Here is a 26,835-nt window from a genome sequence, read left to right as displayed (position 1 = left end):
AGCCTCTATTCTATTCAGCACACCTACTATGCACAGGCACCCAAGGAGGTCCAAAGAAGGCCCAGTGTCCACCCTCAGGAAGCTCTGGACATTTGGCCGGGGGGTTGCCATGGAAACTCTGGACCCCAGCTCCTCAGGCACAGCTCTGACACTTGATAGCTTCCTGGCATCATTTGAACATCGGAATGACAGCGGGAATTACTTTTAGTATTAAGAGAAAAGCATTAGACCGGGGTGTAAGAACTTGGGACGGTGCCTGCCTGGAGGAAGCGCTCCATGAAGGTCACCTGCTGTTTAACAAGGTACTTGTTTCACAAGTACCTGCTAGGTGCCAGCTGCTGGGCTGAGTTCTGCCTGCCTTAAACCATGTTCCTCAGTTGCTGGGGCTCTCGTTAACCTCCTTTCCAGATGGGGGGTGGAGGCCTGCAGAAACAACATGCCAGCCCTAGGGTGCACCGCTGGGGTGTGCCGGCGCCTACTCTGTGCCGGGCCGTGGGCTGGAGGCGTTACCCAGTGATCCCACTCACTGGAATCCTCACAGTGACTTCCTGGCAGGCTCTCTTCCATCACTTTTGCAGATGAGGAAACTGAGGCTCAGCAACGTTCATCTGGTTGCACTCCAAATGAATTGACTCCAAAACCCACACCCATTTGAGACAGACACAAAATTCTGCCATAGAATGTGACAGCATCATGCGAGAGGCACAGGGAGCGGGGCACGGGCAGAGGAGGACCCGCCAGTCACCCCGCAGCACCATAAAGTCAGCCTCCAGGATCCTCACACGCTCTGCCTCTCCTACCAGCGTGCTGCAGACATGAGTACCGGTGAGAAGGATGTTACCCATAATGCCCCAGGGCCACTCACCTTTCCACTCTGCTCAGTATGCTCTCATTTATTCATTCAACCAACATTCATTTGCTCTTGACCCTGTTGCCAGGCAGAGCCAGGTACTAAAGGTAGATGAGGAGGAACAGAGTCCACTTGCTTCCCGTCCTCAGGGTTTCGCAGTCAGCAGGGGAGACAGACTCATAACCAGGGGAGCAGGGAGTTGGGAAGACGATCAGGGAAGGCTTCCTGGAGGAGGTGCCCTTTGCTGGAGACCTGAACCATGAACACGAGGTAACCAAAGAGTAGGGGCAGAATGTTGCAGGCTGGGACTCCCCCAAAGTAAGAAAGCGTTCGGCTGTCTAGACTGTCCTCTGTCCCTCAGTCTTCCCAGGGGTAAATCGAGGGCAATGAAGAAGTTTGTGGCATTTGGGAAGATTAAGAGCCAGCTGGTTAAGTAGGACAGCCTGAGCCTGGCATATCTCCTCTGGAGCATTCACAACAGTCATCAGTTAATTGTGCAATCACCTTTTTAATCAAAGGTGTCTGAACAGGCCGTAAACACCAACCGTGCTTTCAGTACTGAAGGCGTTTCTGTGTGCCAGAAGCTGCAAGTGAACAAAGCTGACAAAATGTCCCTCCCTCACAGAGCTTGTGCTTTCTGTGTCCTGTCCTGCTCAACCCTGCATCTGTTACCTCCAGAGCACCTCTAGGGGTACTGTCTGGTATACAGTTGGTGCTCAGAAAAAGTGCTCAAGGAAAGGAGGAATAGGCAGACTTCACATTGGTTCTGTTGCCCTGCGGCGTGCGCGGGAAGGACAGAGGGAGGAAAGTCAGAGGAATTGCGGGGTGGGGTGGGGTGGGAGGACGGGGCAGAGGTGGGTGTGCCCCTTCCTGGCTTCCTAGACCCGGTGCCTTCCAGACCACAGGGTTGTCTCCCCAGCCGCAGTTCGCGTGTCCGAGGCGACCCCTGGCGGTCACCACAGTGACGACAGTCGGAGCGGCTATTCTTGACAACAGGCTCTGGCAAGACAGGGGCTGTGCAGCGGGTGGACAGTCACCCCCTAGAGGGTAGTGGGGGGTGGAAGGGTATAAAGGAGACTCTAAAGTACTTCCTTCCAATGGATTCAAGGACAGCCATTCGCCCACAAAGACAGTGCCCATCTGCTAGCCAGGCCCTTGCATGCACAGCACGGCTTCATGGCCTCCTAGATTCAGGCTTTCTGGGTTTTATCACGGCCTTGACCATTACTACCTGTGTGGTGTTGCACAGGTCACATAACCTCTCTGAGCCCTGGGAAATGCCCCTGTAAAAAAGGGGGATAATCATAAGACTTGGTGCCTAGGATTAGTGTTACTTAATTACACTTTATTTTCTCTAGATTTACTCATTCAAACCCATCCAGTAACCTCTGGGAAGGTGTGGGGGCAGCCCCAGACCGGCCTCTGGTCTAGGACTCTGCTAAGGGAGAAGGGTCACTGAAGCCTGGAAACCAGGGGAGGCTGGGAGGTGAGCTGGGGCCCTCCCGGGTGCACCCGACTCACATAGTTCTCCTCTCACCTTTCTGACCACTATCCCAGGCCACCAAAGACCCCCTCTGCTCCTAGTGCTGCCATTGGCCATGCCATCCACTCCCACTGATGACTCCCAACCCACTTTCCAGTGCTGGGCTCTGTCCCCAGGCCAAGTGCCTCTCCTATTTGTACTTACTTGTGTCCTTAAAGTAGCCCCTCCTGGATTTAAGCTCTCTGCACAGAAGAACCCTCTTGAACACCTTTCACCAGTAGTAGTAATTTTATGAATTCTTATCATGTACTAGACACTAATATGTTCTTTACATTTTGTCAGTTTACATTTCTTTACATTTTGTCAGTTAACCCTCAGGGTGCGAGTCACCCTGCCTGCCTCAGAACACTGTATGGGGTAGGTTCTATTACCCCATTTCACTGGAGAGAAAACAGAGGCTGTGAGTTCTTTGAGAGTAAATGATCTGCTAGAGGTCAGGGCAGGGTGGGATTTGAACCTGCTGGCCAAGCTTTGAACCACCATGCTTAACAAATTCCCCATGAGCCCCTTTCCCCTCATTGAGGTACCCCTTTCACTTTGCCTGGGGGAGCCGAATCTCCCCAACACACTCAGGCAGCTCCTCTTCCAGCAGCTCTGGGTGGGGAAGGATTTGGCCTGTCATTTGGAGGATGGTTGTACTGGGAGATCTTTCTGGAGGTTAATCTTAGAAAGGAAGTTTTCTACTTTCCCATTGTACGGATGAGGGCACTGAGACAGAGAGGCTTCTTGGAGGAGGTGCCCTTTGAGATCTGAACTATGAATGTGAATTGGCCAGGCAAAGAGTAGAGGAAGAATGTTCCAGATTGGGTCTCCCAGTCTGCAGGGCAAGAAATGGTAAGGCTATCTAGACTGCTCTCTGTGCCTCAGTTTTCCCAGCTGTAAAATGAGGACTATAAAGAAGTTTGGGATATTTGGGGAGATTAAGAGCCAGCTGGTGTCTGAGCCAGTAAGCCGCAGACCTGGGATTGGTGTCTGGACTTGAACCTGCAGCACCTGACCCACTGCTTTCTGAGTGTTTCTCACACACCAGGATACTCTGCTGCCACAACGCCCAATGCCGGAGGCTGGCATTTCCGGGGCGTGGCGCTGCTTCCAAGATTTCCTCTTTCTCAGGGACCACCCCACCAGCGTTCAGCATCAGCTTTGCTCTAAGAACGTCAGTGGCGACTGGGAGAGGCATCCTGATGTCCTGGGAAGGCGGTGGTTATGGCAGAGGGAGTTATGTGGTCAGTACAAGGCTCCAAGACTCTTTCATCTTTGAGCTTTGTCCTTGGGGAGATAAGCAAGTCTGAAACACGTAACACCCTTGGGTGTGAGCCACAGGCCAGGCTCGTAAATCCCCTATCTCCTGCCTGCCTGCTTTGGAGAGCTCTTGAGGGAGAGAGAAGGGGCGTGGGGTGGGCCACCCTAAATTCCTTGCATGTGAGTTGGTCCCCTGTAGGCTCAGGGACCCAGACAAAAGACTTATCACAAAGCAAAAAGGATCCCTTTGTTTAAGAGATTCCTCCCACCATGTTTGGTCAGCATCCTTAGGACAAAGCTGGAGCGAAAACATCCAATTCGGGCTTGCCTTGAGCGATAGGACATTTTTACTCCCTCTTCAAGTTATGATTTGCTATTGTGAGGAGGAAAAAATTTAGCCAAACAAGATGTGCTTCTTCCTGGGAGAGAGTTTTCATTAGTGAAATGCCCTGATTACAAAGCCCCTTCCCCCTCCAAGTTAATGGGGATTTGAAAAGATTCCATTCCTCTCCTAGACCTTGCTTCCATCATGCTGAGCATTAAGCCCAAAGAGCACTTAAATTAATGAGTTTGTTCCCCATTTTAAAGTACAAACTTGGGTGTGTGTGTCAGGGGGCGACAAGGATCAAGCCCTCATTTTGCCATTTACGTTTATTCTGCTAATTTTTAAGGCTGTGCAATTTTTCGGGGAAATTAAATCCTGACTCATTTTACACCAAACTCATCGAGAGGTGGCTTTCAAGGCCCCTTTGAAGTCTTAAGACCAGACATACGGTTAAGGGCCCACGTGCCCATAAGTGTATTGGAAACAGACATGTTAATAAAATGTTTCCTTTTTGGCAGCAGGGAGAGGAGGCTTGAGGAGGGCTTCCAAGGGTTGCCAGGGGAAAGTGGATGAGGAAGAGGCAGGCATCGGGGCTGAGAAGGGGACAAGGCCTTCACTGGGTTGAGGTTTCTGCAGGTCAACTGTCAGTGCTGTCTGCTCTAACCACTAAAGACTGACGGCCCAGTCAGCTCCTGACAGGAAAGGGGCAGAATCAACAGGTGAAAGTCAGAAAGGGCCCGGTACCTGTTCGAGGTCGAGTTTCAAAGTCATCGAGGCGTTTGCACAAACAACAGCCCGTTGCCACGGCAGCAAGTCCAGGTGCAATAAGAGTGCCCTGTGGCTCTGGCCATTGACCAACAGAGAGGTGCACAGCACGTGAGTTGTGTGGGACGTAGTGGGTGGGACCCGCCGGGGCAGCACCAGGTGCGGCCTTGTATGAGGAGTTGGTCACAGAGAGCAGTAGCGAAGACTCACAGCCCCCAGTGAGATTTCACGTGATCCTCACAATGAAAGGGGAGGCAACCTCCCCAAGGCCACACAGCCACTGAATGGCTGAGCCAGTGTTCAAACTCCACCTGATGCCAAAGTTCAGCAGTTAACATATAAATGCTGCCTCCCCAGCAGGAAACCAGCCGGACTTCACCGTCTGTCCCCCTGTGCTCCTCTGCGGGCAAGGTCAGCATCATTAGGCAGAGTCTGGACAACCCCCAAAGCCCACCACCCCCGTGGGAGTTCGGGAGCAGTTATTCCCAACACAGGCCCACAGATAAGGGCACCCCCTCCAAAAGGAGAGGCAAAAGAAGACCTTTCCTCCAACCTTCCTCCCACCTCTCAGAGGGAAACAGGCCTCCGTCCTGGTCAAAAATGAGGTGCCAGGGGCGCCTGGGTGGCGCAGTCGGTTAAGCGTCCGACTTCAGCCAGGTCACGATCTCGCGGTCCGTGAGTTCGAGCCCCGCGTCGGGCTCTGTGCTGACAGCTCAGAGCCTGGAGCCTGTTTCCGATTCTGTGTCTCCCTCTCTCTCTGCCCCTCCCCCGTTCATGCTCTGTCTCTCTCTGTCCCAAAAATAAATAAAAAAACATTGAAAAAAAAAAAATTAAAAAAAAAAAAAAATGAGGTGCCAGTGGTGAGGGAGCTTGGGGGCAAGCTGAGAGCAAAATACAGTTCTGCCCCCCCACCCTGCTGCCCCCGGTGGAATATGTGTGATATTCCTCAGACACTCCTGGCTACCCAAGAACAAAGGAAAGGGGTTTAAGCGCTTGCCATGGTGATGTGGGAAACCAAGGCAAATGAAAAACTAAATTCCCTTACTGCCTGCAGCCCACTGACAGTTCCTTGAGATGGTAGAGTGACCTTCCTCTAGGAGCTCAGCTGGATGATGACACTATGCCAGGAGCGAAAGAGAATCTCAGCTTAACATTATCCCAACCCCGAGGATCCTGTAAGACTACTTCCTTTATCTCAACTGCCCCAAGATATATGCTGGCAATCATACTCCAAGCTTATGGCCCCCAGTATACATCTGAAGAGTCTCATGACTGAGGTCTTATTAAATGGCAATAAATGGTGTTTCCGAAGCGACTGCTAGCCCCTCAAGGTCCTGGAAACCTTCCTTCCAGAATTCCTTAGAGACATACTCTGTCCCTGACCCCCTCCCAACCTGAGGGTATATAATGAGTTACGCATCACAACCCCAGTGCAGCTCTTTCTACCCATGGGTCCTGTCTCCACGCTTTAATAAAATCGCCTTTTTGCACCAAAGATGTCTTCAAGAATTCTCTCTTGGCCGTCGGCTCCGGATCCCACAAGCCCATCACCGCAAAACTTCATCAGCAGGAAGAAACCCACCAAAGGATCCAGAGTTCCTTCCCTGCTTTTCCCTTCACTCCTCACCCCCAATGGAAGGCTGGGGGGCCGAGCAGGGTCTTCCAGGGGCTTATCTGGGGGCTCCTGGTGCCATTCCTTCTGTGTTCCTGCTCCCAGAGGTATAACCAGGGAGGTGGGGCTCCCACACTGGGGAGAGAAAGGCCAGGGCCTAGGGTGAGCCCCACATGAGCCTTGACACCGCGAACATGTCCACACAGCGCCAGAGCTGGTATCCACACTGTAAAGTGGTGTCACAGGAGTGCCGTGAGGGTGAGCAGGAGGTCAGGGGGCTAGGTATCCCAGGCATAAAGTCAGGCACAAGCTCCTCCTAGCAGAAGCAGCAGGGAGAGGAAGACACTAACACCAAACACAAACCCTGTTGTCCAAGGGCAGTCGGGACAACAGATGACAGAGCTTCTTGTTTGAGTGAAATCCCTGAGATGACGGTTTTCTCGTGTCATCAGGAAAAAGGCTTTCTTTCCTAGAGGCTGTGTTGGTGTCGAGACCCAGTGTGCCCCTTCCCCAGTGCCCTCACTGCCAGGCCCAGCCTGTCTGTCTGGCCTCTCCTGATGAGATATTCCCAGCAGGGCTCACAAAGAAGCAAGCCATCCCCCTGCAAAAAGAGGCAAGGCTTGGGGCGCCTGGGTGGCTCAGCTGGTTAAGTGTCCGACTCTTGATCTCGGCTCAGGTCACGATCTCCCAGATCTCCTCCTTGTGAGTTCAAGCCCCGCATTGGGCTCTGCGCCGACAGCATGGAGCCTGCTTGGGATTCTCTCTCTTGCTCTCTCTACCCCTCCCCAACTTCCATGCGCCCCCCCGCCCCAACCCCACCAAAATAAATAGATACACCTTTACAAAAAGGCACGTTGAAACAAGTTGTTAATCTGTGTCCTTTCCACCAGGGGTTGGCAAGAGCTGGTCAGAGACTCAAACCTTTTATTCAGAAACACCACCCTCCAAGAACACTAAGGAAGCCTGACAGAGCAAACATTTAATAAGTTATAAGATACAATTTACAGTTGGCTTTTGATTCCAGTTTTGCTTCCACATCCCAGTTTCCAAAACCTGTGGCCCTTTCACATTAGGCTTCAGGCTCCTCCGGTTTCTAACAGGGGGGCTATTGCCAACACTTGCCCCAGCTGCTACATCCTGGTGACGGTCCCCCACCTCGCTCCCTGTCCCACCCACGGAGGCACTTGTGACAACAGCAGCCACTTCCTTAGGACCAAATCAACAAAGTCTGCCTGCCCAGACCACACCACCCATCCGGGCCCTGAAGTCAGGCAGTGTTCCCCAAACGCTTTAACTTTATTCCAAAACCAGCTCAGATCTGCAGGAAGGGGTGCAAAATGCCTTACACCCCATTTTTGGAGCTTTGCACCTGCACAATGCTGTCTAAACAGCCTCGGATGTGATCAGGGCCAAAATGAATACAAAGCCACCGAGAGCTGCGTAGCTGTCCTATTTCTGCCCAATGGTGAAAGACCACCGAGGAGCCACCACCGCCCTTCCCATCTCCCCCGCAAAGGTCAGCAGGAGTTTCATTCTTTCCTTCTATAATTATTTTCCAGAAGTGATCCCAGGGTTGACTGGAGGTGGGTGGGGAGTGTCGTGTCCTGTGACAGGCCTCTGTGTCTGAGGGCGCTGACACAGTGACCCACCTGTGGTCATTTCCAACGTGTTGGCAAGACTCATCAGACTGACAAACAGCTGGAGTGTGTGGTTAAGCCACTGCAGAGTTTCCTTGGACCCAGCGACTTTAGTGGCCTTTAAAGACAAAAGCAAAAACGTGGCTGCCAAGATGGGCACATGTTACAACTTTGCAGGAAAATAAACACTCAGCATAATGGGAGGAGAGGCACGAGGAAGCATTGAGGCCAGCGCACTCGCTGCCCTTGGCCAAGTGTGGAAAGGCCACGGATGGGCGTGGGGGTGGAGGTGAAGAGTGCTGAAACGATGGCATCTGCCTAAGAGCCTTGTATGTGACACGGGCACTGGGAGAGATGAAGCTGGTTTTAAGTCTTCTTTTCTAAATGACAGCCTACGCTAGGTCGCCTCTTTCCCCTCGTCCCTCCCCGCCAGTCTCGTTTCATTTTGTGTCACAAACTGGCAAGCCAATTTCATTTTCCAGAAACGTCAGTCTTGCGGGTGATCTGTGCCCCCAAGAGGTCCGATTTGAACCGAGTGTACATGGAAATCTTCTCAGCCCATTGAATGAGTTTGCATTTCTTAAAATTCCCCAACACGTCCCTAAGGAGTCGAGTCTAGGACTTATTTCTGAAGGCACTTTTTTCAGGATGGGGGTTCAGACCCACAAACAGGCTGGAGGAAACTTTGTATAAAACAAGTTACAAACAAGCAACAAAAGCAACCACCAGAACTCCTCCCAGGATTTGATGAGAACTGTTTTAAGGCACTGTGACGTGGAAGGGGCTGCCGGGGATGTGTTCCTCTCCCCACTTCACGGCCAGAACATAATCCCCCTTCTCCTTGACAACGTATGTGACATTGTATTGTTGGTTGCCCACATGCTTCATGGAGACCTCTTCGCAGGGGGTGGTTGGTCCATGGACACCAATCAGCAGCATGTTGGAACCTGGGAGGCAGCGAAAGGTGGTTACTCTGTCAGGATGCATCACAGAAGGCAGAGGAAGGGGAGGGGATATGGGAGCCCAAAGGAAAGGTACCAGTGTCAATTATGAGCATAAATTCATAGAGCACAATGGCCCGGGTTCAAATCCTGCCCAGCTGGGTGACTGCCTAGCTGGGTGACCTTGGATGTGGAACTTTACCTCTCTCTGCCTCAGCTTGCCCATCTGTAAACAGATGCTAGCACCTACCCCATGGGCTTGTTGTGAGGTTTACAGTAGTTAGATGTGAAGCCCTTAGCTTGTAGCAAGGGCTACAGAAGTGATGGCTACTCTGATCTCATTTTTTCTCATAAAAAACTTAAGGAAGGTGCCTTTATTACTCCCATTTTAAATAATAAGAAACTGACTTTTAGAAAGAGACTTCTAAACTTTTCCGGGATCACATGGCTAAATTTGGGGAAGGAAGAAAGGAAGGAAGGAAGGAAGGAAGGAAGGAAGGAAGGAAGGAAGGAGGAAGGGAGGGAGAGAGGGAGGAAGGAAGGGAAGGAAGGAGGGAGGGAGAGAGGGAGCAAGGAAGGAAGGGAGGGAGGGAGAGAGGGAACAAGGAAGGGAAGGAGGGAGAGAGGGAGAGAGGGAGGAAGGAAGGGAGGGAGGGAGAGAGGGGGGAAGGAAGGAAGGGAGGGAGGGAGGGAGGAAGGAAGGAAGGGAAGGAGGGAGGGAGGGAGGAAGGAAGGGAGGGAGGGAAGGAAGGGAGGGAGGGAAAGAGGGAGGAAGGAAGGGAGGGAGGGAGAGAGGGAGGAAGGAAGGAAGGGAGGGAGGAAGAAGGGAGGGAGGGAGGCAGAGAGGGAGGAAGGAAGGGAGGGAGGGAAAGAGGCAGAGAGGGAGGAAGGAAGGGAGGAAGGGAGGGAGGGAGAGAGGGAGGAAGGAAGGAAGAAGGGAGGGAGGGAGAGAGGGAGGAAGAGAGGGAGGGAGAGAGGGAGGAAGAAGGGAGGAAGGGAGGGAGAGAGGGAGGAGGGAAGGGAGGGAGGGAAAGAGGGAGGAAGGGAGGGAGGAGGAAGGGAGGGAGAGAGGGAGGAAGAAGGGAGGAAGGGAGGGAGAGAGGGAGGAAGAAGGGAGGAAGGGAGGGAGAGAGGGAGGAAGAAGGGAGGGAGAGGAAGAGGGAGGAAGGGAGGGAGAGAGGGAAGAGGAAGGGAGGGAGGGAAAGAGGGAGGAAGGAAGAAGGGAGGGAGGGAGAGAGGGAGGAAGGGAGGGAAGAAGGAAGGAAGAAGGGAGGGAGGGAAGGAGAGAGGGAGGAGGAAGGGAGGAGGGAGGAGGGAGGAGGGAGTAGTAGAGCCAAGTTTCCAGCCCAGATGTCCTAGAAGCCAGAACCCAGGCAACTAATCACTGACACCCAAATAAATACCCAAGTTCAAACTGCAGTTAAAGCAATTATCGGCACAGAAGGAGCCAGATCATTGATTCAGTTTGCCCATCTGTAATGGGGATAATGCCACCCTTCCTATCTTGAGAGCATCTGAAAGAATCAAGAGGCAACAGAGAGGAAAATCACTTAAAAACACTAAGTGCAGGACAATGGGGTGATGAACAAGGTTACTTCCAAGTGGCTGGGTGGCAGGGGTAGGTGGGCACTGCAGGGAAGACCCAAGTCAGCACAGGGTGCCCGGCCTGCCTCCACCCCAACCCTTGAGCGGGACCGGGCTACCTACCGGCTTTGCTGCAGTCCACCAAGAAGGAGCTCTTCTGGCCCACAAAGGCCTTCGAGAGCCCTGCCCCCTTGGAGGTCACCTTGCTGGCGTCCGAGGAGGCCTTGGGGATGGCGCTATAGCAGGTCTCTGTGGATGACCTGGTCACGGACTCCACCAGAATAGATGAGGTCTCGTTGGCTGAGCCAGGGCTGACCAGACGCTGGCCTAGGACGTGGAAGGGAGGGAGGGAGAAGTGAACGGCCAGAGCAAGTGGGTCCTCTCAGCTGGAAGAGGTGAGCACCCCAGGCAGAAGCCCCAGGAAAGTCCACACACCCCAACAGCTGGATCCAAAAGCCACCACGTCCTCATCTCACCCCAACACCTGAATCTAAACATCACCATTTCCCCATCTCACACCCACAATGTCCTCCAAATCCCAGAAATTCCTCCCACATAGCCTCCTGCCACCCGGCAGGATTCACTTCTTTCCATTTATATAGATATAAAATACTCTATGTATAAGCAATGTGAAAGCAACATTACCCGCTGGGGAGAACATATAACAAAATACCAAAAATGGTTCTCTCTGCGTGTGAGAGGATGATTTTTCTATCCGAATCTTCTAATTTTTTTGCAATGAATCTATACTATGCCTATAACCGTGAACCAAGTAGAGACACGCAGAAGGGATTTACCGCAACATTTACGGTGATTACCTTGGGCCCTGGGCTGTACGGTGGTTTTGACTCGTATTTTTTCTAGTGTTCTGAAGGACCACATTTTTATAAACTTAATAAAACCTTTGATTATTTTAAAGATAAAGGTTAGATGAGGCACCTGGGTGGCTCAGTCGGTTAAGCATCCAACTTCGGCTCAGGTCATGATCTCATGGCTCGTGAGTTCAAACCCCATGTCGGGCTCTGTGCTGACGGCTCAGAGCCTGGAGCCTGCTTCAAATTCTGTGTCTCCCTCTCTCTGCCCCTCCCACGTTCACGCCCTCTCTCTCTTTCTCAAAAATAAACAAACATTAAAAAAAATTTTTTTTAAATAAATAAAAGTAAAAGAAATAAAGGAATTTTTCAGGTCTCGAAGATTTCAAATATGTAAATATTTCTTTTCTGTCAAAAACAGAAAATATGATTTTTCAACTTCTACACTCCTACTCTGCCAACTTATTTTGTAGCAGGCTGACGCCAGTACCTACCCCACGGGCTTCTAAAGGTGTTTACCCCCCTGAACGTGTCCTACCATTTCTTTATATTCAAGAGTCAACGTTAGATTCAACGTATCTAAAATTACCCAAAGTTTCTAGTATCAAGTAACTCTGTTGACAATCTGACAAGACAAGCTCCACAGAGAAAAAGAGTAACTTCAAAGCTGTTTGCTTGTTACCTGTCACCTTGGCCTTGAAAGGACTGCCCACAATGTGGTTGGGCCCGCCATATTTGACACCAATCAGGTAGTTTCCAGGAGCCATGGGGGTGTACATGACTTTGTACCCTTCTGGGGTTTCCTGGCAATCCATTTTAACCTTGGAGGGTCCTTCAATGGTGACAGATAATGTCCCTGGCCCTGCTCGGGTGGTGTTGATGAAAAATTCAGACTGGATACCTGGGAGAAAGGAAAAGGGAATGTCTTACTGATGGTTTGGAGGGATGAGGGGGTGTGGTGTGCAGAGCTTTCCCAGGGGCAGAGAAGCAGTGGTGGGGACACACATAGGTTCCCTCACGGGGGCGGCGGGGGGGGATGGGGGGGCGAGTGGCAGGGAAACCCCTGGTACTAGCTCTGAGCTCCTGACACGGAGGGCCTCAGGCCCTGGGGGCGGTAACTCCCTTTCCAAGGCGGAGGCAAGAGTGTGGCTGACATTTCGCCCACCAGCACCAACAGCCAGGACACCCTGTTCTCTCCTCTGGTCACGAGCAGTGGCTGAGAGCAAGAAGCCCGAGCCATCCTTGTGGGTCTGAAGCACTGTTTCAGCTGCCAGGGCCCAGCCCTGCCTCCAGTGGGTGGGGGATGCGTGGGCCCCTCTGACCTTTCCTCTCTCCTCTGCGTGGACTGGAGAAGCTGAGCAGGCCCAGCATCTCCTTCTTCTCCGGCAGGATCCTTGCCCCAGGCTCCATGCTGAAGACCGGGGCAGCTGCTAGGATCTGCCAGCCCCCCACTTTGCCACGAACACCAGCAACAAGAACAGGGCCAAAACCAGCAGCTCCCGCTAACTGAGCTACACTTGCACCGCTCAGGCTCCAGATCTCATACTAAGCATCATGTTAGGTGCCCAGTGATTCCTGTTTGACAAATGACAGGGACTCAGGGAGGTTCAGGCACTTGCCAGTCAGCGCTGCAAACCAGCCTGTGTGGCTCTGGAGCCTCTTGACTGGCTGGGGGACCTCCTGCACAGACATCCTGCCTTGTGATGAAAGAAGACCTGAGCCGACCAGTGACCACGCTGGCATTCCTGCCTGAGCCCAATGCCCCGCAAAAGTCCCCACTCCAGCAGGCCCTTTGCAGTCCAGAGAGGGGAGGAGGTGGTGGGTGAGGGCTGCCGGCTACAGCGCCCTCTATGGGCCATCCCTGGTACAGCATCCTTGTGCCGGGCAGTGCTTTTTCCAGAGCCCTAGATGCCACCCCAGCTGGGAACTATTTTGGTTTAATTATAGCTCCTAAGCCAGAGAAAGAATTATTGTTCTGGCTATCAATAAGACAAAGGCGCTGCTATCATGCAACCCCCAAACACACAAACCCAGCTGCTTCTGGAAGCTCCTGAGGCTCCTGTCCCAGGCGCAACTCCCCCACCCCCAACTATCTCAATCTTATTTCTGAACTGTAGAGCCAAGAAGCCTCTCATGCAGCAGCTGCAGAGCGAGGCTGTGTGGGGAAGGAAGGGGTGTTGATCAACAAGGGGACGGCATTTCCAGGAAGTAGCTGCAAGGCAATGATAAGGAAAGATATTTTTGAAGTAAAGATGAAAAGACCTGGCTGTAGTGAAGCCCCACCGATTTTAACAAGTTGCTCGGTTCCTGAGAAAGATCCGTGAATCCTGGCTGTGAGGGCTCGGAAAGACAGGGGAGCTGAGGTGGGAAAAGGCAACTAAGGAATCGCAGGGCAAGAGCTACCTGGAACAACCTATCGGGCAGGCTCCTTCATTAATCCCATTTTACAGGAAGGAAGTGGAGATTCGGTGAGGTCAAATCTCTTGCGCCAAGTCACACAGCTGGGGAATTGCAGAGCTGGGATGTAAACACAAGATCTGCCCAGCCTGGACCTAAGGCACTTGCCTGAGAGAAGTCAGGAGAAAGAAAATCCACACGCAGGAGTCCCTCTGTCCACTGCCTCCAGCTAGAACCAATACGTACCCCAAACGTCTCGGGCATAGCAGTCCTCCCCCCCAACCCCGCAGATGCACGGCTGAGTTCTTGTGAGTTCAGTGCATGTTTACTGCAGCGCTACTCCATCGTGAAGGTGGGCGAGGGGTCCGGGGAGGGAAGGGGGCTCTTCCGATCCCCCTCGTGCACCCTGCTGATGCTGGAGCCTTTCAGGCTGCTCTCCCAATCCGGAGTGTCTAGAACTCCCTGGTCTAACTCTTGACCTCTCAACTCCTCTGCAACAGAAAGTCCCACCCCAAATTCATCACATTCCCCTGCTCCAAAACCTGCAGAATGGGCCATTTCAAGCTCACGCCAAAAGATACAGCAAGCCTACCCATAAAAACACAGAGAGTTTGCTTTTTTCTGAAGGTCAGGATGCCAGGCCCTCTAGCAGCCAAGAATAGATACCTTTTCATTCCATGCACACTACAGCTGTGTAATCTTGGGATGGATATTTGGGAAAAGGCTTGGGAGCAGGAGGGCTAGAAAAACAAGACGCCCTCCCCTTGACAAGAGCAATATTTACACAGGGTTCAAAACAGGCCTGCTCTGTACCTCTCCCTCCTGGCTGGGAGTTTCCCTGCAAGACGGGCCCCTTCTCTCAGTGGCATCTAGCGCTTGCAAAGCACAGCCTGAAACCCAAGCTCCCGAGAAGTCATGCGAACAGCCAAGAGGAAGCAGGAGAGGCCCGAGTGCAGCAGGTGTGACCCAGCAGGAGGGTGAGGTGGCTGCTGGCAGCTGCAGGAGACCTCAGTGGCTGCTGTGGGACCTGGACCAAGGCATGCATGGTTCCAAAGGCCAGGAGGGCCCCACATGGTCTTTAATGGTGTGTGGTTTGCCGGGGACCAAACGCCTGCACTACTGCCCGGGAAACGTTCCAGGGCAGCTGGGAGAACAGGGGTCCTGGTTTAGGATACCCCACAAATTGGGCCACAGGTGCAGTCACTACCTCTGAGCGAGCCAGCCACTGAGAGAGGCAGCAAAGCACCGGGGTTAAGGGCATAGGCTTTGAGTCATGGACCTGGACTGATTCCTGGTCCTGTGCTCTTTCAGCTAAGTAAGCTTAGGGAGTGACTCAACGTTTCTGAGCCTCACTTTCCTCATCTGTAAAATGTAATGGCTTAGGGTGAAGTGTTATCATGCCTCCTATAAGGGGCAAGCTGCTGGCCCAGAGTTCAGTGTGGAGGCAGACTGGATGGGCCTGGGGAGTCCAGAAGCACTTACACCACCCCTGTGGGTGGTTCTAACGAGGCTACTGCTTTGACCAGAGTTCTGGGGTGGCATGCCAGCCCGTCAGTCACTCCTGCACCTGGGCAGGGCCCCTTGGCCACTTAAGACACTGGCTCCCTAGGGCTGGATGCCAAGTAACTACAGCCACTCATCCCGTCGCCCAGTGGGAGGCAGGTCTGCTCTAACCCCCTCGCAGCATCGGGGGAGACTAGATCAAAATGCATACACATGAGGGACTCAAGCCTGGGACTGGGCTGCCTTCCAAAGGCCCAAAGTAATACCCAGTGCAGGGGTGCCTGGGTGGCTCTAGTCGGTTAAGCGTCCAACTTCAGCTCAGGTCATGATCTCATGGTTTTTTAATTCAAACGCTGCATCAGGCTCTCTGCTGTCAGCACAGAGCCCGCTCCAAATCCTCTGTCTGCCCCTCCCCTGTTCACGCACTCTCTCTCAAAAATAAAAACATGAAAAAAAAAAAGTAACACCTAGTGCAAACTGTGTCCCAGTGAGTCTGTGTCTACGGACATGTCCTGCAGAGAAGTGTGACTGGATAAGCTCCCCATGCTGGCACTCCATACCAGTGACCCACCCAATGCCCACCTGTAGGTTCATGGTATGAACACTAACTGCAACCATTACAAGGCGGGTAGATCTGTGTTTTGACACAGAAAGTTCTTTAAGATGTCAAGTGAGGGACACCCAGGTGGCTCAGTCGGTTAAGCATCCGATTTCAGCTCAGGTCATGATCTCACTGTATGTGAGTTCGAGCCCCGCATCAGGCCCTGTGCTGACAGCTCGGAGCCTGGAGCCTGCTTCCGATTCTGTGTCTCCCTCTCTCTCTGCCCCTCCCCCACTCGCACTCTGTCTCTCTCAAAGATAAATAAACATTAAAAAACAAAAGATGTCAGGCGAAAAATGTTGTACAATATGTGCAACAAGATTGTTTCTGTAAAATAGAAGCAAAACGATATGCTACCTTCTTAACAAATGAACCAGCTAAGCAACCAAGCGACCAAGCATGAGGACATCAGAAGGTCCTCCCCAGAACTGCCAGTGGTGTTTCCTTTTGTTCTATATGGAGGGAGGGAGAAGCAAGGAGACGGAGCCAGTCCCGTTTCCATATGTCTTAGCTGCCTGTCTCTTCCACAGTCAAACGTGTTCCGTCCATGGCAAAGACTAAAAACAAATCGTAACAAGCCCAAAGAGCTCTAGAGCTCTGCCACCATCTTTTCTCCTTCTCTGTTAGGACCAGAAATTAAAAGGAGGAGGCTATGACAGGTCCTACTGTCGATTCAAGGTTGTTTCTGGGAGCCCAGGGACTGTGTGATGGAACCAATGGTAGGAGACCTCCCAGGAGGCCCATTACACACACTGAGTTCGGTGCAAAGAAACCCTCAAAAGGAAAAGATGGGGTGCTGCAATCCATCATGATCAGTGTCCCGGCCCTGAAGTCAAGGCATGAGGCCAAGGAAGACAGGCAAAGCATAGCAAACAGTAATGAGGTTGATAACACGGTCATCAAGGCCTTGCTCCGGACTTATTGTGGGCCAAACCACACGTCCCAAAACAACCCTGGAGAGCAAGGGCCCCAAGTGCACATTACTGCAGCTTCCCTGAGGAGAGTGTGGAGAAGGCTTCCCGAAGCTTGATGAGCGCCCGCTGGCTCAGAGACGAGAGGCGGAGGTAGTGTGTTACCTGTGGTGCCCCCCTCGAGCCCCGCGCCATAGGCAGACACCAGGGCAGGGTTCCCCGCCTGTCCAGGCTCCCCGACGCGCACTTTGAAGGGGCTTCCAACCACGTGGCTCCCGTTGAACTTGACATCGATCATGTGGATGCCATTCTCGTGGGGGATGAAGCGAACGGCATACTTATCTAGGAGAGCGAGCAAAGCACAGGGTAAAGCCGAGGACGCAAACACTACCACGCGAGGTGAGGACGATGGATGGAAGGCCAGCCTGAGATGGTGAATTTTAAACCATAAGACAACAGCTCTACTGGAAGCCTGGCACCCAGTATGTTGCATTTCAAAACCAGATGGGGGCCTATTTCTGTGTCCCTTGTCAACCCTTTGGGAAATGCATCCAAATCTCCAATTCTAGGTTTCATCCTCTCTGGTGTCTGTCTCAGGAGATTGCTTTATGAAAAGCTCACTTCTCACAGAGTTGCTCTGCTTGGCCGCTTGAAGGGGAAAAAAGTTGGTTCCAACCGGCATTAATGCTTCTGAATTAAGCTCTAAGCTAGCAGGTGCCCCCCGCCAGGGCAACAGCCAGGTTTTTCACCGTGTGTTTGGGTCACGGCATGTGGCAAAATAATCTGTCAACTGAAATGGACACGGAGAATATCCATCCGCCATGCACCGCCTGAACACCCCTTCCTCCATGAAGCCCTCCCACCTGGGAGGCAGACCTGTTCTCCCCCCAACTCTCCAGATGTCTACCTTCACTGTACATGTGGCAGGGCACACAGCAAATGCCCAATAAAGGCAGTGATCACAGGGTTCCTCCTCAAGCTTCGGGGCCCACATTCACTGTCACTTCCTCTGAGAAGCCCTCTGGGCCTCACCAACAGAAACTATTTTTCTCTCCTGCCCTGATCATTTTTGCCATTTGGTTCTTGGTTCTCCTGTGGCATTGGTGACCACCTGGGGTCCTCTCCAGGGCACTGCAGGCTTCTGGCCAGGTCCACAGTCCATTCTGAGCCCCTCTTCGAGGGCAGGCATCATGCCTTACTGTCTTGCCAAGTCTCTCACACTTAATACATGTTCCCTGGCAAAACGGCTAGTTAACATTGATTATGTCAGAGAATTCTGTACATCAAGGGAGCAGGCAGGAAAATCTTATGCTATTAAGCATACTAGAGACACAGATTCCTTGAAATTTAAATTTAGGGATGAACCTCAATGCACTTTTCCCTCGGAGTAAAGTGAGATCAAATGGTACTTACTCATGTCATAAGGTCAATAACGTAATAAAAATCTGTAAGATTTTGTTAAAATATGAGAAAAAAATCACAATTGAATGTAATGTGAAAGGAATCTGAAAAACAACCAAAAATAAAGCAGTATTTGTTTAGAAAAAAGAAATGGAAGGCTAGATCCCAAAGCATCTCCCTGTCCCTGGCAAATGTTTATACCCTGATTTGTAAACAACGCCTGGCAACAACAACAGAAGGGAATCTGAAGGCTGGCTGGCCTCCGTGAGGCTCATTAGTCCTCTGCTGGGGAGCACGTTTGTAGAAATGTGCCTTGGGGAGGTGCAGATGCCGGGACCTGCACGCCCTGCCTCTGGCTTACCTGGCTCGAGCTCAGACACATGACACTCCTCCACGGCTCCTGACGGGCTGTGCACCTTTGCATCAATCTTGCCTTTCGCCCCATTCAACCTTATAGCAAAGGAGGCTGGCTGGTTAACTTTTAATCCCGATTCCTGAGAATTTAATACATTAAACAAGTTACGGCCTTTGGTGTTTGGCCTTTGGTGGCATACACTGACCCGACCCGGGACTCCAGGGGACAGTTCTCATGCAAATAGGCCCAGAAGGTTTATCCTTATAACATGTGACGACAGAAGAGCAGGTGGCTTGTTGCACGCTTCTGGTTTTAAATAGAAGAGAGTAGAGACACTCAGTGGGGTGGTCTAGCGCCTTGATTCGTGCTGGAAGAAACAGTTACTTGATTCGGAGACTCAGTCATCTGGTTAACAAAACTATATAGTTTCTGCATCCCAAACAAAACTTGGACAACCAGAAAACCCAGTGTCTTCCAGGTCAAAAAGGAAGTCCCATCCCCCCCACCCTACCTTTTTAAAGTTTATTTATTTTCACAGAGAGAGAGAGCTCACGAGCGAGCTTGTGAACATGCGCACACAAGTGGGGGAGGGGCAGAGAAAGAGAGAGAGAGAGAGAAAGAATCCCAAGCAGGCCCCACACTACCCACGCAGAGCCTCAACTCATGAAAGGTGAGATCATGACCTGAGCCAAAATAGACACTTAAGTGATGCCCCAAGGGCCCCCTTTTAAGAGGAGCCTGGCAGCTGACAAAACCATGTAGTCACCAACATGAACAAAGTTTTATATCATTGCTCTTTTTTATCTCAAGGGTAGGAATGGAGACAACATTTAACAAACTTGTAAAGGGCTATATATGGTTAAGAATCAGCAGGACCTAGGTGACTACCACTTCCTGGCTATGTAAGTTGTTTAACCTTTGAGTCTTGGTTTCCTCATCTGTAAAATGGGCACAATAACCAAATATATACCAGAGAGCTACTGTGAGGATGAAATAAAGTTATGCATTTGAAGCACTCAGCACAGGGCCCAACCTGTACACAGAAAGACTAAAAAATCGTTAAATATTAATAAGCATTTAGAAGTTGTCTGTACCCCGTTGAAAACACAATAGGGAAAAGGATAGCTTTCAGTCTTCACTGGGTAAGTTTCACCCTCCATGCTCTGGGAGGAAGGGATTAGAGATCTAGATGATTAAGATACAGATACATATTTTTAAAGCAGGCTCCACGCCCAGTGCAGAGCCCCGTGTGGGGCTTGAACTCACTACCCTGAGATCAAGACCTGAGCTGAGATCAAGAGTCGGATGCTCAACCGACTGAGCCACCCAGGTGTCCCATATGCTTAAGATATTTTAAGATTGGCCAGTCCTGAACTGCAAAATTTTACAAGTTAGCAGTTTTGATATAAACTTGATTGGACAGCCACTCCTCACTGTGTGATTGAAGAACTTGGGGGGGGTCTTGTTAAAATACAGATTCTGATCCAGTAGGTCTGGGGGTCTGAGGACAGCCTGAGAGTCTCGGATTCTTTTTTTTTTTTTTTTTGAGAGAGAGAGAGAGAGAGAGAAAGAGAACAAGAGGCAGGGAGGAGCAAAGAGAGAGGGAGAGAGAGAATCCCATGCAGGCTTCTCGCTTTTAGCACAGAGCCCAACTTGGGACTTGAGCTCATGAACCATGAGATCGTGACCTGAGCAGAAATCAAGAGTTGGACACTTAACTGACTGAGTTACCCAGGTGCCCCCAGGGTAGTTTTCAAAACTTAGACTGCTGAATGGTACCATTTGTCTTTCCTTTTTTCATAAATGTCTTTTTTTTTAAGTTTATTTATTTTGAGAGAGCGAGAGAGGAAGAGAGAGGATCCCAAGCAGGTTCCTTGCTATTAGCACAGAGCCCAATGCAGGGCTTGAACTCACAAACTGAGATCATGACCTGAGCTGAAATCAAGAGTCAGACACTTGATGGACTGAGCCACCCAGGTGCCTTGAGATTCTAGGATTTTAATAAATTTCCCAAGCGAGGGGCGCCTGGGTGGCTCAGTCAGTTGAGTGTCCGACTTTGGCTCAGGTCATGATCTCACGGTTTGTGGGTTTGAGCCCCGCATCGGGCTTTGTGCTGACAGCTCAGAGCCTGGAGTCTGCTTTGGATTCTGTGTCTCCTTCTCTCTCTGCCCCTCCCCTCCTCTCGCTCTGTCTCTCTGTGTCTCTCTCTCTCCCTCTCAAAAGTAAGCAAATATTAAAAAAAAAAATTAAAAATAAACCAACAAATAAATAAATAAATAAATTCCCAGGCAATGCCGAGGCTGCTGACCCGGGACCACATCTCTGTAACAAGGCACTGAAATTGCACTGCCTAATTTGGTAGTCACTAGCCACATGTGACTATATATTTTTACATTTAAATCAGTTAAATTAAATAAAGTTAAAGATTTGGTTCCTCAGTTACACTAGCAACACTTCAAGTGCTCAATAGCCACATGTGGCCAGTGGCTACCACATTGCACAGGGGAGATGTGAGACATTTCCATTGTTGTAGAACATCTTATTACACTGTGCTGTGCCAGAGCTTACAGACTGGGGAGCGAGCACTGCACCCAAAATTAAGGAATCTTTGATCACCAGATTGCCTCCAGCCCATCAACCCTTCCTCCACAAAATGTCAGCCGACTCCAATTTTCTAAAAAGTCTTAAAAGCAGGACAAAACAATACATGCCTCTCTTTTCCTAACCAGCACCAGATGTGGGCCTGCAGGCCTCGAGCAAATCTCCGATAATTTACGTATCACTCAGCACCAAGTGACCCAGGAAAAACAGGACAAGCTGACACTCGTCCCTTCTACCGTAGCAGCTAGTTACAAACGCCTGACGGATACACAGCCTGCTGCACACTTACTCAAATATTTATGACCTAATTGTGTTGAGAGGACTCTACAGAAAAGTTTTCTGGAGAAGATTTCTCCAAACCAGGTTTTTGGAAACAGAACCATATACATTACCTGAATCCATTTGCCGCTAAATCCTCAAGAGAGAGATAAACACCTCAGAAGATCTGAAAGAAATCTTCGAGATGCATGAGGGCGGTTCTTTGCCTCAACAAATGCTGGGTTTATCTCCCTCCATAGGTTTTAGTTAAGTCGGCCACAAAAGGAACTTCTGTTAAGAAGCCTTTAAATGAAACACAAGAAAAACATCTACACCACAGTGACCAGCTAGCACCCTTGGTATGCTCCAGATGAGGCCTCTTCAATCTGTGGACCGTGATTTTTGTTTGGGGGTCAGTTTGGGTTCCCTGATATTTCGAACAACTAGCAATTCCAATTCTCCTCAGGGTAAGGTCAGAATCTGAAACGTAAACCAAATGCATGGAAATAGATCCGATGACATCACCAACCTGAGATACAGGACTGGGTTTTCATTCAGTATTTTTAAGAACCGGGGGTAGCTGAAAGCTAGTTGGAAAGCCCCTTAACCAAAAATCAGATTTTGGGATTATGGTGTTATTCCTCAACCGAATTGCTTACTCCTGATGCAGACACCTAGTTATTTTTCAATGTCCTGAGCAAAGACCCAAAGGCATCTCTAGTGGTTCTTAGTTTGGTTGCCGGCTCTAATGCAACCTTGAATTCAAGAGCCTATTTAAGACAGTAATCACATGCTACCGTGCCAGGGTGGGGATTAAGGAGGCCACCGTTAAAACCACAGGTTCTGGAGCCACAGAGACCTCACTCTGCCTCATATTAGCTGGCTCCTGGTAGCCATAACCAATCTATACCTTGGTTTTTCCATCTTTAAAATGGGGTCAAGAGAAACCTACTGACCAGGCTGTTGCAAGGATTGAACAAGGTAATACTGATGAAGTTCTTACACAGTGCCTTGCACACTTATAAATAAATCACCATAGTAAAATCAATCACAATTGACTTACTTGACAAAAAGGAAGCCAAAAATAGTAGGCAAAACATCAATGGACTGTTAGTCTTGTGTTTGTTCTGTTTGAAAGCCCTCCTTATCGCTTAACCAATTAACAGGCCTCCTTTGTTTCTCTTGAATAACTATTTAAAAAACAAACTTGTTCTCAAACGCTGAGGTGTTCGTTGACTGTGGCTCTGTGTTCACTTGCCCCAACTGTCTCCTGTCCTCAGTGTGGGGGCGGGGGCTGACTCTGCCATGGGAAATCTCCCCTATAAGTTGGCAGCATGTGCGGTCAAACCGGGATGGGCCCTTGACTGAGGGGATTGAAGTGGCCTCCGGAGTCCAGGGCTTCACTGGTCGGCCTGTGGCCAATGAGATGGATGCTTCCTTGCGTCTCACCTGAAGGCTCAGAACAGTGAGGCGGCGGGCGTCGTCGGACGGCGCGATGACTGGCACCAGGTAGGGACTTTCGGGGATGTGCTCATCGTTGAACTTGATGGATACCTCGTAGTTACCTGTGGGGACAGGACAGTCCCATCATTTCAGAGATTCTGCGAAGGTGGTTCCAGAGCAGTCTCTTGCTTCTTTGCTAGGATTGAAATGTCTTCCAAGAGATCCTACCCCCGCTCCGTGGCCATGGCTGGTGGGTTGAGGGCAGGTCACCTGGCTGAAGCCGAGCCAATAGGATTCTCTTAGTTGGGCAAGGGCAGAGATTCTTAACCTGGGTCCACAGGCCCTCTCCAATGGCCTGTGTATACAGCTCAGGAGACCCATGAAACTTGAATGGGGAAACAAAAATTTTATCTTTATTCTAACTTCAAGCTAAAATGTAGCATTTCCTTTCTTTAGAAATGTCAACAAGAAACCACGGCACATTAGAAGCACTTGTGACTTTGTCACCAACAAAGATCACAGACATTTTTCATTACTTTACAGTTTTACATACAACTTGACATGTCATTTATACTTACCACTATTTTGAAATTGCGGTAGCTAATAGACCATCACCAAATCCTACGATTTAATGTATTAATAAAGATAACCATCTGTTGCTGTGTTACACATTTCTTGAAGATTTTGATAACTACATTTTAGTATAATTGATTTCCTTTATAATCCAATGTATTTTATTCTATATGTTTTAAAACATTATCCTGAGAACAGTCCCCATAGGTTTTATGCCCAGAGGGATCCATGGCACACAAAAGGCCAAGAGCTGCTGCTCAAGGGAGCTCAGATGCTGAGGCCACTCTTTCAGAGAAGCCACAACAGCTAGTGGCCAAGGATGGGTGGAGAAGGCTGGTCCGTGGAAAGAACGACATGGTTGAATGAAAGCCGGAGGCAGAGAGGCCAACAGAGAAGGACAAGAGAACAAGAATTCCTGCCCCTTGGAGGTCTGACATGATTTCTAGGAGATGCTCCCATGCGCCCATACAAATTCCTCTTTTCATTGAGCTAGCTTGACAGAATTCTGCTCCTTACAATCTAACCATCCCCCTACAAGGAAAACGTCCTCAGCTGGTCCTTGGTTACATACCAGGCTCCTGGGCAATATAAGACACACCGCACGATCCATTTTTATGGTCATCAAACGTAATCTCGGCCTTACTGGGACCCTCAACGGCAATGGACAAGCCCCCAGCGCCTGCTTCCCGGGTCCAGATGCTGAACTCAGCTGAGATAAAGAAACACCTGGTTAGTGACTGAGCCCCAGATAGGCCCTCTTGCTCAAACGATGCTGGGTTACATGCTGCCTTTTTCTTTAACCCCAAGCAGGGCCCTAAGGGAAGGAATCACTGATGTTTCCCAAGCACCACCCATGAAAACATTAAGTTCATAAGAAACAAGACATCTTTGAACACACCAACTAAGGCAGAAAAAGATGAGAATGTTCTGTTTTTGTCCCTGTAGATCTTTCTGCCAGCAACCACCACTACAATAGGTTTTGTAGAATTCTAGTGTGTTCCACGGAATGTTATTGTTGAAGGATGCTCTACAAAGAGCTTTGTCAGTCTGCTCCTCACTCCGACGCCCACACACTCAGTCATGATATAGGCTCCGAGGAGTGCCCCCGTGAGAAACTTGTTTAGCTTTGGGTCAGCGAGCCATTCCCAAACATGTTTAGCCACAGAAGCCTTGTTTAAAAACGATTTTTTTTAATGTTTATTTATTTTTGAGAGAGAGAGACAGACAGAGCGTGAGTGGGGGAGGAGCAGAGAGAGAGAGAGACACAGAGTCCAAAGCAGGGTCCAGGCTCTGAGCTGTCAGCACAGAGCCTGACACGGGGCTCGAACCCACGAACTGTGAGATCATGACCTGAGCCGAAGTCGGATGCTTAACCAACTGAGCCACCCAGGCGCCCCTACAGAAGCCTTGTTTTAAAGAATGCCCCTTAACAACCACCATCGGAATCACATACACTGAGTCTTTCTCTGGAATAGGGTGAAGGGTGCGGGGTGCTGACACCGCCAGGCCCCTTGTCTTCTACCCAAGTAAAAAGCCTGCCCGAATGCTCACCTGGGACACCTGCTTCTCCTCTCTCCAGGCCGGGGCCTCCCGCACGGACCTTGTGGGCGCCCCCCTCGCCGAGTGGCCCCACCGTGAACTGGAAAGGGCTGCCGGTCACATGCTGGCCGCGGTACTTGACGCTGACTGTGTGAACACCCATCTCCTGGGGCACAAACCGGACGCAGTGCGAGTTCTTCCCCATGGACACAATCTCTGCCTCGGTCACGCGGCCAGAGGGGCTGGTGACATGGGCCGACATGTCACTGCTGTCAATTTCTGAAAGGGGGCAGGAGTTTGGGGAGGTAGAGAGAGCAGGGTTAGGGTGAGGGACCAACACAGAGCAGGACATGCAGGACAGGCAGCAGAGGTTGGCAAGGCGGGTGCAGCCCAGGGGTGTGGGATGCTCAGGCTTTTTCCCATTCAGCCGGGATACCTACCCTCCTGTCTCCCTCAAATCCTGGGAGGCTGTGGCCAGCATGGAGGCAGTAGGGCCCCTCTGGCCACCCAGTGCAGAGAACATTCTAGGGACAGTGACACTTTTTGCCCCACCAAGTACTTTTACAGTCTTCCTGGCTGGAGCTAATTCCACATGGCAGTTTCAAACCAGAGTCTGGGGCTGGCAGTTACAGCATGTAAATAAAAACTAAAATAGCTCAGATGTTTCTAAGCCAAAGGTGGTATGTGGCCATCTAGCATGCTTATAGAGGCTCTTCTCCATAGGTGGGTAAGGGTAGAAAACTCCAGACGCATCACCCCGTACTTTCAAGAAGCTTTGGCATTTCTTTTAGGCAACAAGACAAAAATGCATTTAGAGAAAAAAGGTGAACACCTGTTGGTCACAACGGCAAAGGGAAACCATGCGTGAGCAAAGCTTTGAGCAAATCAAATACCAGAGGCCGTGCTTTCAGAAAGTGACGTCTCAGGTCACCAACATTGGGAAGCAGACCACGTCTGCTGCACCTGACACGTGCTCATGCCATGCCAGTGACTGTGCCTGCACTGACGTGGTGGAGACAGGTACACCGCATGCTGGGTGACCAAGTAATGCCATCACCTAGAGCCACATGAAGCGCGCTCGCCAGCCCTACACGATCTGGGCTGAGCAGCCATGACTTTGAGCCCTGAGGACAGAGAAAGGAAGGGGGGTTGAGGAGAGGGTCACCCCACATGGCCTGGGTCTGGAAGACATCTGGAAGTTGGTGAGCTGTCCTCTGACAACAGGGGACCATTTAGGTAATGAGAGGAAGAGTGAGTTTCATCCAGAGTCATCTGGTACCAAGTAGCTGATCACAGCAAATAGGAACTGAGCCAGAGAGTCTTTAGATAGAGTAATCGACCACACTAGTTCCTCAGGAAACAAACAGACAAAGGGAACAAGCAGCTGATTTGCACAACGAGAAATGTAAAGCAACTGAAAACACAGTCCATGTCCCTAGTGACCCGAGAAATGAAGCTGGAAACCGGACCCCTTATTTTCCATCAGAATGATCAAAGTGGGAACCAAACACAGTGCCCAGTGCTGGTGGGGGAATGGATAAACGGGTACTGATCCTTTTTCTGGAGGGCAGTCTGCCAAGGTGTAGCAGTTTTTGAAACACATCAGCCCAGTAGTCCCACGCTGGGACATCCATCCGACATGAAGGTAGCCTGAGCACACAGTGGAGAACGTTCGTTCCAGAGCGCCGATTGTTGGAACCCAGGGATGGAAAAGAGTGTACTTGGAATAGGACATCGCATACGATGAAGGATGGTGCATCGGGACATGGAATGGAATCTCATGTACTCACTAAAAATTGGAAGTATCTTTTTTGACGTGGACTATGGTGTGTAACAAGGACACAAGTGTGATCTGAAACTGACCCCACGTGTTCATGAGGCTGGAGGCAATCAGGGTTCCGCTCCGGGCCTCAGATGTGAACCTCAACCTCCCCATCCCCCC

The 26,835-nt window shown here is 50.6% G+C and overlaps 1 protein-coding gene across 4 annotated transcripts in view; it reads right to left on the bottom strand.

Annotated features, from left to right (window-relative positions):
- Nucleotides 1-7,298: 7,298 nt before the first annotated feature.
- FLNB (filamin B) overlaps nt 7,299-26,835 on the bottom strand; it is a 142,604-nt gene continuing 123,067 nt past the window's right edge. For all 4 annotated transcript variants that reach the window (XM_042929780.1, XM_042929781.1, XM_042929782.1 and 1 more), the window contains 8 exons: nt 24,906-25,172; nt 23,926-24,063; nt 22,788-22,903; nt 18,486-18,618; nt 16,889-17,065; nt 11,994-12,212; nt 10,623-10,826; nt 7,299-8,921 (listed from right to left, as the gene is read on the bottom strand). In XM_042929780.1, coding sequence (XP_042785714.1) covers nt 8,734-8,921; nt 10,623-10,826; nt 11,994-12,212; nt 16,889-17,065; nt 18,486-18,618; nt 22,788-22,903; nt 23,926-24,063; nt 24,906-25,172 — 1,442 coding nt within the window. In that variant the 3' untranslated portion in view covers nt 7,299-8,733. The remainder of the gene's footprint in view (nt 8,922-10,622; nt 10,827-11,993; nt 12,213-16,888; nt 17,066-18,485; nt 18,619-22,787; nt 22,904-23,925; nt 24,064-24,905; nt 25,173-26,835) is intronic.

This window comes from Panthera leo, chromosome A2, assembly GCF_018350215.1.
Source record: "Panthera leo isolate Ple1 chromosome A2, P.leo_Ple1_pat1.1, whole genome shotgun sequence".
Classification (NCBI taxonomy): Eukaryota; Metazoa; Chordata; class Mammalia; order Carnivora; family Felidae; genus Panthera; species Panthera leo.
This window is presented reverse-complemented; position numbering and strand designations above follow the sequence as displayed.